Source organism: Engystomops pustulosus, chromosome 7, assembly GCF_040894005.1.
Source record: "Engystomops pustulosus chromosome 7, aEngPut4.maternal, whole genome shotgun sequence".
NCBI classification, from domain to species: Eukaryota; Metazoa; Chordata; class Amphibia; order Anura; family Leptodactylidae; genus Engystomops; species Engystomops pustulosus.
Genome location: NC_092417.1, coordinates 36,881,435 through 36,899,615, shown reverse-complemented (window position 1 = coordinate 36,899,615; position 18,181 = coordinate 36,881,435). Strand labels below are relative to the sequence as shown.

The window sequence follows — 18,181 nt, the reverse complement described above, 5'->3', positions numbered from 1 at the left end:
TTTACTTTTTCTTAAATTATGTCTTTCTTGGGTTATTTACTTTTAGAAGATCAAAGTTAACTTTTTAAATTTTTTTAAATTTGCCTATTCATAAACGCCGGTCATATCATTTTTGATTCACGTGACCATTTTATAACAACTTGGTTCACAAATCTCCCTGATAATATTTTCCATCTAAATAAAGAAAATATTCTACTTGCCTACTAGCAGGAAAACAGCAACAAGACAACCACATTAGGCTCCATGAATTGGGCGTATTGCTTGCATGTATTTCTCTCAAAATGTTCTTCAGTCTTTTTTGCCGAATATTAGACCTTGTTGAGTGGTCCTTGATGGAGCTTCTGTTGCACCTGTGACCTTTCAACACAGGCTTCGGTGAGAGATCTCATTTTCTCTAGCTGTTTGTTGGTGACACGTTAAAGGGGTTGGCTACCTCCTTGACGGTAATGTAACGAAGAGCAGATGTAATGATGAAGTAATTGGCACAGCCAATGACTAGACCCAGACACCCTCACTTCTTTATATCACTAACACCGAGGCTGGAAGAAGTCTCCCTGAAATATATGTCCAACTATAAAGTTTACAGAAGAAACTCCACCTTCGGTTTATGCAATGGAGACTGAAATTGGGCCGTCAACTAAATTTTATTACTAAATTTTATTAATACAGGAAAAACTTCATTATACAACTCATGTCAACCCTGACCAAGACCTTTACCTTAGATACTGTATCAGCTTTAGAAGTTCTCTGCTCATAGATGATCGCTAAGCAGGAACCCTCAGTATCTAGTGTTCATTGTACCAGGTTCTTCGGAAAGAAGTCACTCTTCCTAATACTTGAAGTCCTGAACTATTATTAAAAACATAAAAAAGGTTTTTTTCTAAACCATCTACCTTATATACTCGAGTATAAGCCTAGTTTTTCAGCACAAAAAATGTGCTGAAAAACCCAAACTCGGCTTATACTCGAGTCAAAAAAATAAATATATCTAAACTCACCTTTCCGGTAACCCCTGTATATCTCCTGTGCGATCTGTCCGGCAGCGGCGGCAGGCTATATACACTGGGGCAGGATCTGGCAGGCTATATACACTGGGGCAGGGTCTGGCAGGCTATATACACTGGGGCAGGGTCTGGCAGGCTATATACACTGGGGCAGGGGCTGGCTGGCTATATACACTGGGGCAGAGCCTGGCTGGCTATATACTGGGGAGGCTGTGACCAATGCATTTCCCACCCTCGGCTTATACTCGAGTCAATAGATTTTCCCAGTATTTTGTGGTAAAATTAGGGGTCTCGGCTTATACTCGGGTCGGCTTATACTCGAGTATATACGGTAATTGATTTTAAAAAATGACTAAAATTTCACATACTATGTCTAATTGATTTTAATGATTTTAAAGGAAACCTACCATTTAGAATGGTAGGGGTAAGCTGTAAGTACCGAGCACCAGCTCAGGGTGAGCTGGTGCCGGTACTTACTTTCGTTAGTGTTATTAACCGCGGTATCGCGGTTTTAACACTTTTTAAACTTTAGAGCAGAAGAGGCTTCTTTGGAACCAGTTTCCATTTAGCATATTATTTAGCTCCATAGCTGACCATATGCTGCAGGATTTACGCTATAGCCTCTATAGGAGTGAATTCATTGCTTACTATACCACCAGGTGGTACATATGTCACTTTAATGGCATTCACTTTGCCATCAGCTGACTGTGCTATGGAACGTGTTGGCGCCTAATGAATGATAACATATTTTCCATAAGTCTAATATTGCAAACCCATGTCTCTCATAGGGCTATTTTATGTGGATTTTCCGTAAGCTCCCAGGATAATATTTGGGCTGTCACAGGATCGGTGTATCCTCATAGATCTTGTTAACCACCCCCCTGGTGGCATCTACGGCCCTGAAGTGTTCAGAGAAAGACTTGTATAATCATTTTGGATTTAGTGTGTTAAAGCACAGGGCGCTAAGGAAAGTTTCTACTTAAAACAATTCAATAACCGGAGCGTGTGAAATGTAGCTGGCGAGTGTTTTTTTTATGAGCGCCTGCCTGCCTGGGAGCTGGGTCCTGCTCTGCTTTGTGTCCCATCTGACGGCTATTATTTTCTAATGGGAGCAGGTTTGCTCTAATGACGCTGCTGTGTATAAATTCTTTTTGCAGTCAGCAGACACTATAGGGCCACATAAAAACGTTTGCCTTAATTTCCCTGCAAAAAAGGATTTCAGAAACCAGACCAGGCTTGTAACGGATTTTTTAAAGGTTGAGGAACCCAATAAAATTACCAGCCTCGCACAGCATGCGTCTGCTTCCTTTTTGGAGTTATTGTTAAGTGTAGGTGAGATATTCAGGAGGCTGACAGTGTGTGTTAGAGGGAAGTGAAAACCCACCGGGAAAGACTGGCTTTAATGAGTCTAATTTGCATTATGTGGCAAAGCTTCATGCAGACAAGCTTCATAACATTAGCACTTTTCAGACTGTTGGAGGTGTGAGCCCCGCGACATTACTCCTGCTGGCTGCTACATTGCTTAATAATGTACAGCTGCCATAAAGTTGGTGTAAAATGTAGACGGTTTTATCACTTATAAGAATGTAAAGTGGTGTCCTCTGTTCTTTGTCAGTTATAGTTCCATATACAATAGGAAGCGGCTTCTCCTGCTAAATAACTTAGTTTGCTGGGGGGGGGGGGGCAAGAGTTGTCTTATTGGACTATAGATATTCTCGATAACATAAAAATCTTTATATAGCGCCATCATAGCACTTTAGAGATTATGAGGGACATATCCAAATAATAGAAGACATCACATAATAAAAACATAGTCGTATGAAACTATAGGAGTGAGGGCATTGCAATCCATGAAGGAAGTTATAAGGATCCACCTGTTTTTTTTTTTTGGTTTTTTTTTCCATGAACATAGGTCTCTCTTTAATTTAGCTAAGTAAAAATCATCCATCTAGTGTCAAAAGCAGCACATTTTTTCTTTATCTGTACAATTGTCCAACGTCTCTGAGATCAGAAATAATTAGAATTATTGTGGGTAAAATATGAGAACGTTTTAGGCTTTACTTTAGATTCTGCCTTATTGCTGGTAACCAATCACTCCATACACAGTACAATTTATTTTTTTTCAGTAAAATAATGGATACCCTTAAGTCAATCTGGCGCTAACCATGTGACGAAGGCCCGCTGTCTTGGGGTTGTGCTGGACTCTGACCACTTCTTTTGCACCGTATATTCAATCTGTTGCTCGCTCTTGCCGGGTGCACCTAAAAAATATTTCTAGAATCCAACCATTTCTTACAATTAAAACCTCTAAAACACTAATTGTCGCTCTGATTCTTTCTCGTCTAGACTGCTGTAACTCCATACAAATCGGTCTTTCACTTACTAAACTCTCTCCTCTACTATCTATTCTTAATACAGCAGCCAGGCTGGTCTTCCAGACCAAACGCTACACAGACGCTTCTAGTTTGTGCCAGTCACTGCACTGGTTGCCAGTCTCCTCCTAAATACTGTTTAAGTTAATAACCCTCACCCACAAAGCTCTGCATAATGCTGCACCTCCCTACCTCTCCTCTGGGTGCTGGGTTTTCTGTTTGCCCTGGTGAAGCTCTCTTGATGCTTTACTTGACTCCCAGACTGCAATGCAATCAGCTGTTAGGTGTCTGTAATGAAGATTGTTAATCCTTGTTCCCAGGATGGCACAAAATCTAATTGTCATAGGGAAAAGAGAGAAGAGGACAGCAATCCTGGATACTCCTAGAAGGTTTGGGTGGTGCTCGCAGCTGGGGATCCGGTGCTTAGAGTCCCATAAATAGCATAAGAGTGGAGAGAGCCACAGCACTCGGTACGATTTAATTCCAAGTCGTCTTTATTGTAACATCATCAGGCATAAAATAGCAACGTTTCGATTCCAGATGAATCTTTCTCAAGCATGCTTGAGAAAGATTCATCTGGAATCGAAACGTTGCTATTTTATGCCTGATGATGTTACAATAAAGACGACTTGGAATTAAATCGTACCGAGTGCTGTGGCTCTCTCCACTCTTAATTGTCATAGGGAGTTACAAATATAAAATATACCCAATCTAAATTACATACAAATTCAACTTAAGAACAAACATAGAGAACCTATCCGGTATGTAACTCGGGGACTATCTGTATGCTGTTAATACAAATAATAGTTGCATTAAAAAGTCATAAGGACTTATGAATATTTTCCTTAGTAGACTCTATACAAGGGTGTGAAAGTAACTACCGTATATACTCGAGTATAAGCCGACCCGAGTATAAGCCGAGACCCCTCATTTTACCACCAAAAACTGGGAAAAACTATTGACTCGAGTATAAGCCGAGGGTGGGAAATGCATTGGTCACAGACCCCCCCAGTATATAGCCAACCAGCCCCCTATAGTATACAGCCAGCCCAGCCTGCCCCCAGTAGTATACAGCTTGCCCCCAGTAGTATACAGCTTGCCCCCAGTAGTATACAGCTTGCCCCCAGTGGTATACAGCTTGCCCCCAGTGGTATACAGCTTGCCCCCAGCGGTATACAGCTTGCCCCCAGCGGTATACAGCTTGCCCCCGGTGGTACATAGCTTGCCCCCAGTGGTATACAGCTTGCCCCCAGTGGTATACAGCTTGCCCCCAGTGGTATACAGTTTGCCCCCAGCGGTATACAGCTTGCCCCCGGTGGTACATAGCTTGCCCCCAGCATTAAAAAAAAAAAAAAATAAACTTTTATACTCACCCTCCCGTGGCCCCGATGTGCAGCGCTGCTCCCCCGATGTCCGCCCCGCTTGTCTTCAGGCTTCCGCGCCGCTTGTCTTCAGACTTCCGCGCCCGTCTTCTTTCTTCTGCTGGGCGCCGCCATTGCTCTCTCCCAGCCCGGGGGAAAGACATGGCGGCGCCCAGCAGAAGAAAGAAGACCGTCGCGGAAGCCTGAAGACAAGCGGCGCGGACATCGGGGGAACAGTGCTGCACATCGGGGCCACTGGAGGGTGAGTATATACGTTTATTATTTTTTAAGTATTTTTTGACGATATTGACTCGTGTATAAGCCGAGGGGACGTTTTTCAGCACATTTTTTGTGCTGAAAAACTCGGCTTATACACGAGTATATACCGAGTATATATGAAGATCAAAGACCCCAAGTTTTTAAAATATACAATTTTGCTAAATGTTTGTGCAAAAAGCTATTTATGCAAAATTCTGCTGTTTAACAATGTAATCTTTATTATTTATGACAAATATAGAAAATAGCCCTAAAGAGACCCCCCCCCAAGTTGTAAACCAAAAACAACATCTGAAATGGACTATATTAGATTTCCAAGTGCTTTGTTGATAACTTTGTAGAGTATAGAAAGGCAAAAGGGAAGATCAAAATGTGCTCATAGAGCATTAATATTGCAACAACCAACTCGGATGCTGGAAGGAGAATAAGAGCAAGGCTCACCAGATAAACTTGTGCTAAAGCTGTAACTCCAAAATGCATTGTGTTACTGAGACATTAAGAAAACTGTTTTATACTGCGAGCATCATGTGACTTCATGAATACCTGTGTGCGCCAAAACAACCACCTTACTGTGCTCGTTGTTGATAACATTGTAATTCTCGACTTCCCATTAGGACTTTAGGACATTTAAAAATGAAAAAAATCTAAAATTTTAGTTGGTGTTTAGTTTTTACGTCAATTATTAATTAAAAACATACCTATTAACTAACCCCTCCCCCCCCCCCCCCCATTCTTAATTACAGGAAACTTAGGCACTTGTAAGCATGTTAAGTTATAGAGTATAGCCAACAACTTTTAAGAAGGAGGATTTAGAATCCAACAGCTAGTCTAACATAAGTGGAAACAGAAAGAGAATAATCTTTTGCAAAGAAAGAAAAACATGTAAAATTTTAAAAGGATCCCTTTACTTCAAACTGGAAATTTACAATGGGAAAATATGTCCTGGCAACATGTTTCTGTAAACTAAATACTATTCTGGCACACTGGGATGGCCAACTCCATTTAAATTAGGAGAATACTTTTATGAGGAAAGATGAAGTTAAGACTAGACTCACAAGAGACCATTGGTTAAACACACCGTACGGTTAATAGAAGAGTTGTCGAAAGTGCCTGAGCATTAGTACAGGTTTAAAGAGCTGTCCAGATATACATCTAAAGAGGGAACATCAATATTCTACTAAAAGATATACAGACAGTCCCCAGTTTACCTACAAGATAGGTCTGTAGGTTCGTTCTTAAAGGAAACCTACCACTTGAAGTGGCAGGTTTCTGATGGAAATACCGGGCACCAGCTCAGGTTGAGCTGGTGCCGGAGCTTATTTTCGTTAGTGTTTTAAACCGCGGTATCGTGGTTTAAAACCCTTTTTAAACTTTATAGCCGGCGCAGGGAGGTATGCGCGCGGCTCTCATTCACTTCCTATGTAGCCGCGCGCATGGTAAGCGCCGAGCGCGTACCTGCCTGCGCCGGCTATAAAGTTTAAAAAGTGTTTTAAACCGCGATACCGCGGTTTAAAACACTAACAAAAATAAGCTCCGGCACCAGCTCACCCTGAGCTGGTGCCCGGTATTTCCATCAGAAACCTGCTACTACAAGTGGTAGGTTTCCTTTAAGTTGAATTTGTATGTAAGTCATATCTGTATTTTTTATAATTGTAACCACAGCCAGAATTTTTTTGGTCTGTGTGACAATTGGATTTTAAAAATGTTGGGTTGTCATAAGAACCAAGATTAATAATAAAGCTTCATTACAGACACCTGTGATAACTGTTACAGCTGATCATTGTAGCCTAGGACTAAAGTACATTAAATTACCAATTACCAGAGGTGTTCTTAAGTAGGGGACCGCCTGTATATAGAACACAGGGCAAAATAATTTTTCACACAAATGTTATTAATGGGTCATCCTTTTTTTGTGGTGGCCTAACAGGACTTGACTGTTGGATATGTACATGGACCGGCAGAGTTTAAATTTGATTTGCCTTTGTCCCCTATTGAGAAATTTTGTGTAGTCATCCAGCCTCTAAATTCTCTCGTATTTGTTAGATCTCTGGCACTTCTTATGTCCGTGCAACTTGTGCCACCATCTTAGTAGAAGTCCAAAAATATCTGAATTCTCAAGAAAATTAAAAGAAATAAAAGCAAAATGAATATCTACATATTGTGAACCACTTTCATTACATACTTCTTACTTTTCCTATCTAAAATTGTTCCTGTGAAAAGGAAGTGAATATATCATCCATTCTCATCCATTGTAAGACTGCCTATTCTAAGTTTGCACTACTTACGTCTTCAAAAGGGTCCGGAATTTGCTCCAAAGATATCTGGTTCCTTAGAATTTCTGTCTCTCCATGAAAAACAGTGCACTGTCTATTAAAGTATTCGTGAAAGTATAAAGTGTAGGTCCACCCTTAAACATCCCCTGAGATATGTTTTGAAGATATATTAAAGTGCTAGAGTTCTAGGATTTCACCAGAGGTTAATGGGACTGTGTGAGCATCAAATTGAGCTACTAAACTATATACAAATCTTGAATTGTTATTGAAGTAAATGTGAATTTTTATATGGGTGGTCCCCTACTTAAGAACACCTGACTTGCAGACGACCCCTAGTTACCAACAGACCTCTGTATGTTGGTAATGCACTGTACTTTAGTCCTAGGCTATAATAATCTGCTAAAGGAGTTATAAAAAGTGACTGCAAATAAGCTTTATTGTTACTCCTGGTTCTTATGACAACCCAACAAAATTCAAATTGTCACAGAGACCAAAAAAAGTTCTGGCCTGCGGTTACAATTATAAACTATACAGTTCCAACTTAAATACAAATTCAACTTAAGAACAAACCTACAGAACCTATCTTGTACGTAACCTGGGGACTGACTGCCTGTATAGGTATAGCATTCAACAGGACTTCAGAATGTGCTCTGTGTCTTCCAGTACTAAGACATAGGATTTTTTTTTAGACGTAGGGGTTTTTTTTTCCCCCCCTTCCCACCCCCAAGATGTATAATAAGGTTTCAGGACAAGCTGTATTGCCACTATTGAGGATATCCGTTCAGATACGCCAATAATTTTTTCTTTATCTTGCGGCATGTGACGGCATCATACAGCCGCACCAACATTGGTACGAGGGGGGTTCCTTTTTACTCTTAGCCAATCTGGCTTAATATCCTATATGCCACTGATGCCCAACTTTTAAAACCCTTCTCAACTTATGAAAGTTGCGTGTAGGGACTTGAATCCAATGGAAGGTTTATTTTAATCAGTATTTTCCTGAAGGTATTGCAAAAGATTCTTTTGGCTGACCATATTGTTCCTTCATTTAAGTAAATTTTCTCTTTCATAAAGTGGAGCCTCTGTTCCAAATCCTGTATATTGTGAGGTGGATCCTAAATCTACAGTATAGAACACGTACAAAAATACCGTAGGTCATGAGTGTGCATTACCATTTTTAGTTCTGAGATTTGTTCCTTTTTGGTAGGAACTATTTTCTAGAAATCGGGAACACCCCACAAGACCTGCCATACTGAAGATGCTCTTCTATGGATTTAAGCCAATCATACAAGATTTATATAGCTGAATTTTTCTTAAGATTCTACTCCGATCAGAACCTATTGGGTCCGAAGAAAGACTGCTTTAATAGTCCAATTTGTATTTCAACTTCCTCCTATTAAATTTGAGGGTTTTTTATACTTAAAATGGTCCAATCACGTTCTGTGAATTTTTTTTTTCATAAATTTAGAAATTCTTTTGTTTTCCCCCAAATGATAATAATGAAAGTCATAACAAGTCCATTGAAATCCATTACACGTCCGTTATCATCATAATTTCAAGATTTAAGTGAAGTGAATCAGAAACTATTTGTTTTTGATCCGGTGCAAATAAATCCTTAAATTTTGTCCTGACTATTCCAATTGACGAACTGGCCAATATTTTCCACTGCTCTACAGGGGACGTTGATATCAAGTAATCCATGTCAATGGGGAGCATGCATCATTGTATTTATACTGCCTCTTTTCAAAGTTGTATATTGTCGGCACAATAAAAAGTCACCTCGCTTGAATGCTATTAATTGATGTTTGATACAAAAGTTTTGAGTGTTAAAGGGTATCACCAGGATGAAGGACTGCATGCAAATGAGCCTAAGGGGCTCCATAGGTGTTAATGGTGCCTGGAGCCCCTCGGGCTCATTTGTATACAGTCTCCTATTGGCATTTGATTCTAATATGTTGCATTCATGGAATCCTTTAAAGGGAACGCATTAAAGTCATTATGATTATGTGTCATCTTTTGTTTGGTCTAAAATATAACATTTTTTTTAGTGCGACCTGACAGTACCCAGTGCTTTTGTGTAGTACACTATGCCAAAATGGTTCAAGTTCTTTGTTGGCACCCTCCAACGCATCTTAGGGCTCATTCACATGACCGTTAGGGGAACGTATGTACGGCCACAAATATGTCCCCCATAGACGGCTGTGGCGCACAGGCTCGGTTTTGAGCCATAGCCGCAAAAAGAGAGCCTGCTCTATCGTTGGCTGCATCTATGGCCGTGCGGTTATTATTTTCTATGAGGGGCAGGGCAAACAGCGCTCACCCCCTCCTCCTCTCCCTTGCACCGACGTGTGCCCGCCCATAAGTGGTGTGTTAGCACTAGTACATTTATTTGGTATTACCAAACTAGTCACTCACAGTGTATGTTGTATTTTGCCAACTTGTTCCGTTCCCTTTGACAAACCATGAAATTGTATAACGTGAACAGCATCTCCTACTCCATCAAGTAACTAACCACATGGTTCGTGGTGCTCCACCTCACCACCAAACGCCTACCACAGTCACATTCACGTTCTGCATGTCATCACTGAATGTGTTATTTTTCATCATGGACAACCCCTTTAAGGTTAGGGTTCAATCTCTCGATCATTCGCTTAATCAGCCGGTTGCTTTAAAAAATTTTCATCTAGTTTTCCTGAAACTGGTTGACCTTATTTTCATCTTGAGGTGACCTTATGATGAAATGTTGCTAATCGCGATAAAGATGCATGTCAGCAACTTGACTGATTTGGAGAGGACAAAAAAAAGTGTTCCCGTCCATTTCCTAAGAGATTTTATTAGAGGGTGTACTTTGTATAAGTATTCTCTAGCTAATAACTATACCAAAATTATAACTGTTTACATATAATCCTCCTGCAGCTGTAAAATGTTGGCAGCCATTTTCCTTTCCAAGTTTGATGGGTAAGGAGGTTTTCCATTAAATTTATATTTAGAAAAATCTGATTAATGACACATGTTTAGAAGGAATTTACACAGCGAAACAGATGGAAGGCTCTGTAGGGTAATACGATGCATCTACAAAAGCGAGTTGTGGCTGACGCACCTTAATGTTTAGTCCTAGGAATATTGACAGTGCTATCGATACATTGGGGGAGATGTACCATAGGCCGGAGTATCATGGAATCCCCGACAGATACATCAAGACGCTCTAGCCTCTTAATGTATATGCCGGCCGGGCTGTGCAGCGTGTATTTTTCTATGCCAGGTCCCACCTGAAGTAGAATGTAGATATATTTCACAACTTGTCAAAATTTGCTCGCTCCATTGAGTGCGCCAGCGCCCCAGGCCACCCATCCCACCATCAGCTGTGCCCCCCCCCCCCCATTCATTCCCCTCCATGCCCCTTTGACGCAAAAGGGCAAATAATCGGAATTACTGGAGGTTCACCGGTAATTGTTATTATTTCAGGATCATATGCCAGAAATAAAGGACATACTATACAATCTGCTCATCTCCCTCTTCTCTATAACATCCTGTCTACAGATAAGATATTATATATAAGCTGCTTGGCTCCATAACATCCTTCCTGCAAAGAGAACACTATGAACAATCTGATATGTTCCTGCAGATATGACAGTGTACAATCTTCTCAGCATACCCTGCTCTATAACATGTTGCCTGCAGATAGGACGCTATGTACAATCAGCTCAGCTCCTCCTGCTCTATAACATGCTGCCTGCAGATATGACACTATGTACAATCTGCGCAGCTCCTCCTGCTGTATAACATGCTGTCTGCAGATATGACACCGTATACGATCTGCTCAGTATTCCCTGTTTTATAACATGCTGTCTGCAGATAGGACACTATGTGCAACCTACTCAGCTCCTCCTGCTCTATAACACGCTGCCAGCAGATAGGACACTATGTACAATTGGCTCAGCTCCTCTTGCTCTATAATATGCTGCCTGCAGATAGGACACTATGTACAATCTGCTCAGCTCCTCCTGCTCTATAACATTCTGCCAGCATATAGGACACTGTACAATCGGCTCAGCTCCTCTTGCTCTATAATATGCTGCCTGCAGATATGACACTTTGTACAATCTGACCAACCCCTTCTGCTCCATAACACAATGGTGGGAGAATAGGACTCCTTTGTTGTCTCGCTAAGTTCTCTTCAATGAAATATTTTGATAACCTGTGATTTCTCATCATTTATTTCCACAGCCGTCCTTAATTTGGATAATTCAGTCGTGGATTTGGAAACATTACAAGCGTTGTATGAAAATGTAAGTGGATTTTGCCTTTGACCAATGTACAGAAATTTACCTTACATGTGTCAGTATCTTTTCTAATAATGTAATGATATTTCTCTCCCAAGGGAAGCTATTATCTGTCATATTGTGTTTTTTTTATTGTACTTTGGTAACTAAGAATATCTCATCTATTGAGAATCATGTAAAATCCTATTCTTGCACTTTTCCCATTAGAGGGGTCAGACGGATGAGCTGAAAACCATTAAAAAGCATTATGACAACTCAGCACCAGAAGATGTGAAGCTGCTGGATAAACCTGAACAGTAAGAAACAAGTCATCTGCTCCTCCTCATACATATAATATATATATATATATATATATATATATATATATATATATATATATATATATATATATATATATATATTGCTAAATATTTCATTTTGAGGTGTACATATGTCAGTTTTATCAAACAAAGTCTTTTCGAGGCAGTTAAAAGTGATGGAGGATCAACATAAGATGGATGGGAGTCCAAAATCCCCCCCCCCCCCTTGATGAGAGATGTTCTTAGTAGCTGATAAAGAATGGAAGAGAAAGCAAACAGCTCCATTTTCAGTGTAGTGGTCAGATCAGGATACTGCAGATAAAGTCCCATTAATTTAAATGGAACCAGGTTGTAGTGACATGGTTTAGCCACTACACAGAAAATGGAGCTAAACCATGTCACTACAACCTGGTTCCATTTAAATTAATGGGACTTTATCTGCAGTATCCTGATCTGACCACTACACTGAAAATGGAGCTGTTTGCTTCCTGTTCTAGTCTATGATTATCAGCTATGGATAGGTTATCAATATTTTAAGCTCAAAATAGTCTACCAATATGAACATAAAAGTCCCAGGTTTTAGGTTTCATATTTCTTCATTATATGAGGGGCTTTTATTTTTGTAAGACGGTTTTATTGTCAAACTATTGTTGATTCTTTGGCATTACATTACATAACGACTGGTATTTTTATGCTCTGTCTTTTCAGGTTTTTGTATGAGTTGTCTCAGATCCCAAATTTTACAGAACGCGCAAAGTGCATCATTTTCCAATCGGTCTTTGCCGAGAGCATGAGTTCACTACATAGGAAAATAGATATTGTCAGTCGGACCAGCAGGGTAAGTGTTGAAGTTAAAGGGGTTGTCCACTTTAAGTAGGAAATAATTAATATTGTTTGTGTACCGAAAAGTTATTACATTTCCCAATATACTTTCTGTATCAAGTCTTCACGATTCTCTAAATCTCTGCTTGCTGTCATGCAACATGAAGCTTTATTGTTTTATTCTTGTAGATAAACACCAGATCATGGTTATGTGATGTCACACAGGTGCACGGGTGTGTTCTAACGAGCTACATGACCGGGGATATAACAAGCTGTGCACCTGTGTGACATCACATGACCAGGGCTATAACAAGCTGTGCACCTGTGTGTCATCACATAACCAGAAATATAACAAGCCGTGCACCGGTATGACTTCACATGACTGGGGATATACCAAGCCGTGCACCTGGGTGACATCACATGACCAGGGCTATAACAAGCTGTGCACCTGTGTGACATCACATGACCAGAAATATAACAAGCTGTGCACCTGTGTGACATCACATGACCAGGGATATAACAAGCCGTGCACCTGTGTGACATCACATGACCAGGGATATAACAAGCCGTGCTCCTGTGTGACATCACATGACCAATGATATAACAAGTTCTGCACATTTGTGACATCACATGAGCAGGGATATGAGGAGCCGTGCACCTGTGTGACATCACATGACCATGGACCGTTAAACAATGAAGCTTTCTTTTGCAGGACCGCAAGAAAACAGCAAGCAGAGATATAGAAAACTGTTTATAATTATAAACAATACAAAAAGTATATTGGAGAATTGAATAACTTTTCATTGTACAAACAAAATCAATTATTTGATGGAACCCCTTTCAATGTAATCTTACTTTTCTGAAATCTAAAATAACATTTTGGCTTTCTTTCGAAAACGAAGTACCAACAATTTCCGACTGCCTTAAAGACTCCAGCTTCTACCCCCTCCCCCCATCTCACTCCCAAGTAGCCATGATCCATTCTCCTTCTCGTCTCCAAAAATGGTGTTTTAACGCAGACATGTGATACCAATTCCATTCCCATATTGAAATGCCATAATTTAAGGCTAGAATACAGAGATCGGTGGGAAACCCGGGAAGCAATGGGGGTTCTATAAGGGAATTATAACTTGTTTTTTTTTATTAAGGAGCATTCATGTTGTGGCCAAATAAGATTTCTACTGATGGCCAAAGAATTCTGCTGATATTTTTTTAAAGGCTTCAATGGGTATGCCATTTTTGTGAACTGAAAAGGTTCTTGCCTTTAGATTATCATGTTTCCCAGCCAAGGGATTACATCTCTGTTCGGTCTTCAGTTACTTTGAGCCAAAATCAAGAGTAGTCCAACATACAGAACAGGTTCAAGTTTTTCCATTATGTGTAGTCACTGGAAAGACTTGCACCAGGTTTTGGCTAAAAAATAACAAAGAAAAATAAATAAACTCCACAGAGATGTGAACGTGCCCTAAAAATGTTATGGTATAATGGAACTTAATTTTTCACAGTTGTGTCACTACTTACAACATACACAAATGTGTGGTTACAGAGCTCTCCAGGGCCAATACCTAACACTGTCTGTCGCTTTGTATGGCCAAAACTGCTGATAGATTTCCTTTAAACTGCAAACTTATTAAGACAAAAAATTGGAATAAACTACTAAATCCGGTTGACCATCAACTTATTGGTCATACTGTAATTATGATAAACCTGTCCTCACTTGGTGATGGGGGAGGCACAGATAACATGAACTCCCCATTTTAGTTATAAATGGGTATCCTTGTTAACACGTGGGCACATTGCTGTGCTTTATTTCTTTTCTAGAGTATGTTGGACATGGATGGTGTGAAAAACATAATGGGTTTAATTCTTGCTTTTGGAAACTACATGAATGGAGGCAACCGGACACGAGGACAAGCAGATGGATTTGGGTTGGAAATCCTGCCAAAACTAAAAGACGTCAAGAGCAGGGTAAGCACCAGGTTTTTTTTCCCATTTTTTTCCCCCACACTGTTGAGAGACGGTCCCACACAAACTTTTGATCATAAAGTGAGACCATCAATTTGTAGGAATTGGAAAACTCCTTAGAAGAAGACATTTCATCGACCTTCACCAACTTTAACTCTCTTTATTCTTCAATAGGTATGCCTCCATTAAAGTGGAAATTAGCTTCCACTGTTCCCAAGTAAAAAGGGATATTTGTTCTAATATCAGATGTCCTATTTGGGCTCTATACCTTCAGTTGGTTATGCCAGGCTATCACGACAAGCTCTGGGCTTCCAGTATGACAGTAGATGGCCTACTAAGCATATTGGATGGGTATGGTGGGTTCTAGAGAAACAATTCCAACACTACCGGAATCAATGGAGTTGAGCTTTGTTGAGTTGAGAGGATGCAGAAGAGACAAAGGGTCTTCTTTGACCTCTTTAAAATTTGTCTTTGTTAATGGATGATCCCCATCCTTAGTAAATGTAGAGTGTTCTGTATACCCAAGTTCACTGAGATTCCCTAATATGACAATCCAGAAGCACTTCTTTTAATTATTAGGAAAATTTTCAGAAACCTTTAATATGATGAACATGTTTCATAATGGTTAATATTGGAAACAGGGCGGTGTCTGACTGGTAGCCTGGAATTTGCCTGAACTACATAAATACAACTTACTGTGTGCTATGTATGTTGTATAGAATGAACGTTTCACATGTGTGAATTGATGGCTGTGGATCCTTATCTGTCTGGTTATTTATAAGTGTGATTCATGTTTGGCTGCTGGGGATGTATACAATAATGTGTGGAATCATTTGAGGAATGTCCGTCTCACATGAGCCTTTGGATGACATCATTGTGTGAAGTAGATGTCATGTTAAAGAGCTGCAGGCATTTGGGAAAAATGTTGTAGATTTATCTGGTGATCCACTATAGATGGAGGAAAGACATTTGGTTTCAGGACATTGGAGTATAGAAAGCTATATAATTCTTTCCAATGTTTCTAAAAGCTGATGAGAACACAATTCTTGTTTCAAATCTTCTTCCGGTGGCCATATATATAGCTGTAAGCCATCTGTAATTTAAAGGGAACCTGTCACCAGGGACCTCATTTTCAGTAAAGACAGGTTGTAGAAGCCCATTACAGCTGCATCACAAATATGTCATTCTGCTTTCTCTAAGCATTTGCCTTGTACCCTGACAGAATCCTCTGTGTAGTCCCAGGGGTTGGGCTCCGGTTTGGATGCATTTCAACAACATGTGACTTGTCTGTGCAGCAGACTGCTCAGCTCTCGGCCTCCACCATTGTTTCCATGTACAGCTCCTCCCTTTCCCACTAAAGTCACCAGGCTGTGAGCTCTGTGAAGGAGCAGGAGGGAGGAGCCGTGCAGGAGCACAAAGGTGGGGGCTGAGAGCTGAGCTGTCTGCAGCACAAACAAGTCACATGTTGTTTTTTGAAATGCATCCAAACCAAAGCCCAAACCCTGAGACTACACTGAGGATTCTGTCATGGTGAAAGGTAAGTTATAACACACAATTAATCAAAATGTAATAAAAATTCATAATGCAGAACACACTCACAGTCAGTGCTGGCACCAATCACGGGACTTAACCCTTTAAATGCTACTTGCAAAACTGCCAGATCATGGCGCTGTCCATTGCTACCCAATACCCCATGGGGGGAGTTGATACATTGCCACGAAAGCCTGGAGTCTCTGTGAGGCTCCTGGGAAAATAGTGCCCAAATGTCTGAATAGCCACCCTTTCACCATTTTGCAGCACATAAAAAATGTCATAAGTATTTACGAAAGATTTTACACTCCACGAAATGGTAGAAATTAAAATGTTTGCTTGTCCCACAAAAAATATAACCTTACACCGAAGTATGAGAAAGCTATTGGTGTCAGAATATGACAATATTAAAACATAATTAAACCTTAATAAATGTGGTGTTGTGATTGCAAGAACCCAAAGAATAAAGTGGAGTAGTTTGGAGCACATAGTGATAGCCGTAAAACAGAGCCCACAAGAAAATGGCGCAGATGGACATCTTCTTGACAACATACTGCTGGCAGGTTCTCTTTCAGAATTTATATACACATATATAGATGTATAGAAGTTATATTACATTATTGTATCTTATGTTTCTTCTTTCCATCTCTCTCCAGGATAATGGGGTCAGTCTTGTTGATTATGTGGTTCGATATTATCTTCGACATTTTGACCAGGTAAGAGAGTTGTTAAGACTTTTTGATGTGGTATTACCCATTTATTTCAATGTTTATGATCATGATCGTTATTTTTTTAACCATTAGTTGTTAATCTACATATTCTAAGATCTGTATGTTTTCTAGGACGCTGGGACAGATAAGAGTGTCTTTCCGTTGCCGGAGCCTCAAGATTTCTTTCTGGCTGCACAGGTGAAATTTGAGGATCTTGAAAAAGACTTGAGAAAGCTCAGAAAAGAATTGTCAGGTAAAATTATTTACTTTCTTAAAGGGGTTTTTCCAATGAACGAAAGTTAGGCCCTATCCATGGGATGAGACCTTCAAAGATCCCAAAAACAAGGGGTCCAAATGGGTCCCATGTACCATGGACCCCTCGTCGCTCCATCAGAGTAATGGAGCAGACATCAGCACATGACCGCTCTAAGGTCCTAGGGTTGGGAAGTAAGAGCTCTCCTTACGGAAACTTTGCCAAAATCGCCTTGCAGGCCTGTGGAGACTTTCAACCATTGATGCTCCACTGGGGGATTAAAGCCAAACCATAAAAAACAGATTCCCAAATCTAGACAGCACTGTTAAACTGGTTTAGCTGGGTGAGAGGCTTTTGACTAGGATCAGGAAGTAAGAGTTGTCCTTACGGAGACTTTTCTAATTACGGTCATGGAGATTTACAGCCATTTTAGGAAAAATGCAAATATGTTTTCCAGGATTGGATAAGGAAAACATTACCTCTTTTGGCTGCCTTGTGCTGAAAGGGAGATAACATAACCCTCCATGGACAGGAGTGGCAGCTCATGAAGTAAAGACACTTCTGTAACAGGGGCTTCCATTTACATTTCAGAAAAGACTTAAAGAAGTTTAAATAGATGTATATTGACAAGTAAACTCATATCCTGCCCCTGTACGTTACAAAGTGGAAGTGGCCAACCCCATTAAAGGAAACCTACCATTTCAAATGGTCGGTGTAAGCTGTAAACACCGAGTACCAGCTCAGGGTGAGCTGGTGCCGGTGCTTAGTTTCGTTAGTGTTAAAACCGCGGTATCGCGGTTTTAACACTTCTTAAACTTTATAGCAGAAGGCGCTTCGGCGCTGCGCGCGACCATGTGCGCGCAACGCCTGGGGCATTTCCTATGTAGGCGCGCACGATCGTGCGCACGCAGCGCCGAAGCAGTTTCTGCTATAAAGTTTAAAAAGTGTTAAAACCGCGATACCGCGGTTTTAACACTAACGAAACTAAGCACCGGCACCAGCTCACCCTGAGCTGGTGCTCGGTGTTTACAGC

At 40.4% G+C, this 18,181-nt stretch overlaps 1 protein-coding gene across 5 annotated transcripts in view; it reads left to right on the top strand.

Moving 5' to 3' along the window:
- The window catches only part of FMN1 (formin 1), a 175,960-nt gene that overhangs the window by 136,853 nt on the left and 20,926 nt on the right, over positions 1–18,181 (top strand). For all 5 annotated transcript variants that reach the window (XM_072115471.1, XM_072115470.1, XM_072115469.1 and 2 more), the window contains 6 exons: positions 11,514–11,575; positions 11,777–11,865; positions 12,577–12,706; positions 14,512–14,658; positions 16,842–16,901; positions 17,028–17,148. In XM_072115471.1, coding sequence (XP_071971572.1) covers positions 11,514–11,575; positions 11,777–11,865; positions 12,577–12,706; positions 14,512–14,658; positions 16,842–16,901; positions 17,028–17,148 — 609 coding nt within the window. The remainder of the gene's footprint in view (positions 1–11,513; positions 11,576–11,776; positions 11,866–12,576; positions 12,707–14,511; positions 14,659–16,841; positions 16,902–17,027; positions 17,149–18,181) is intronic.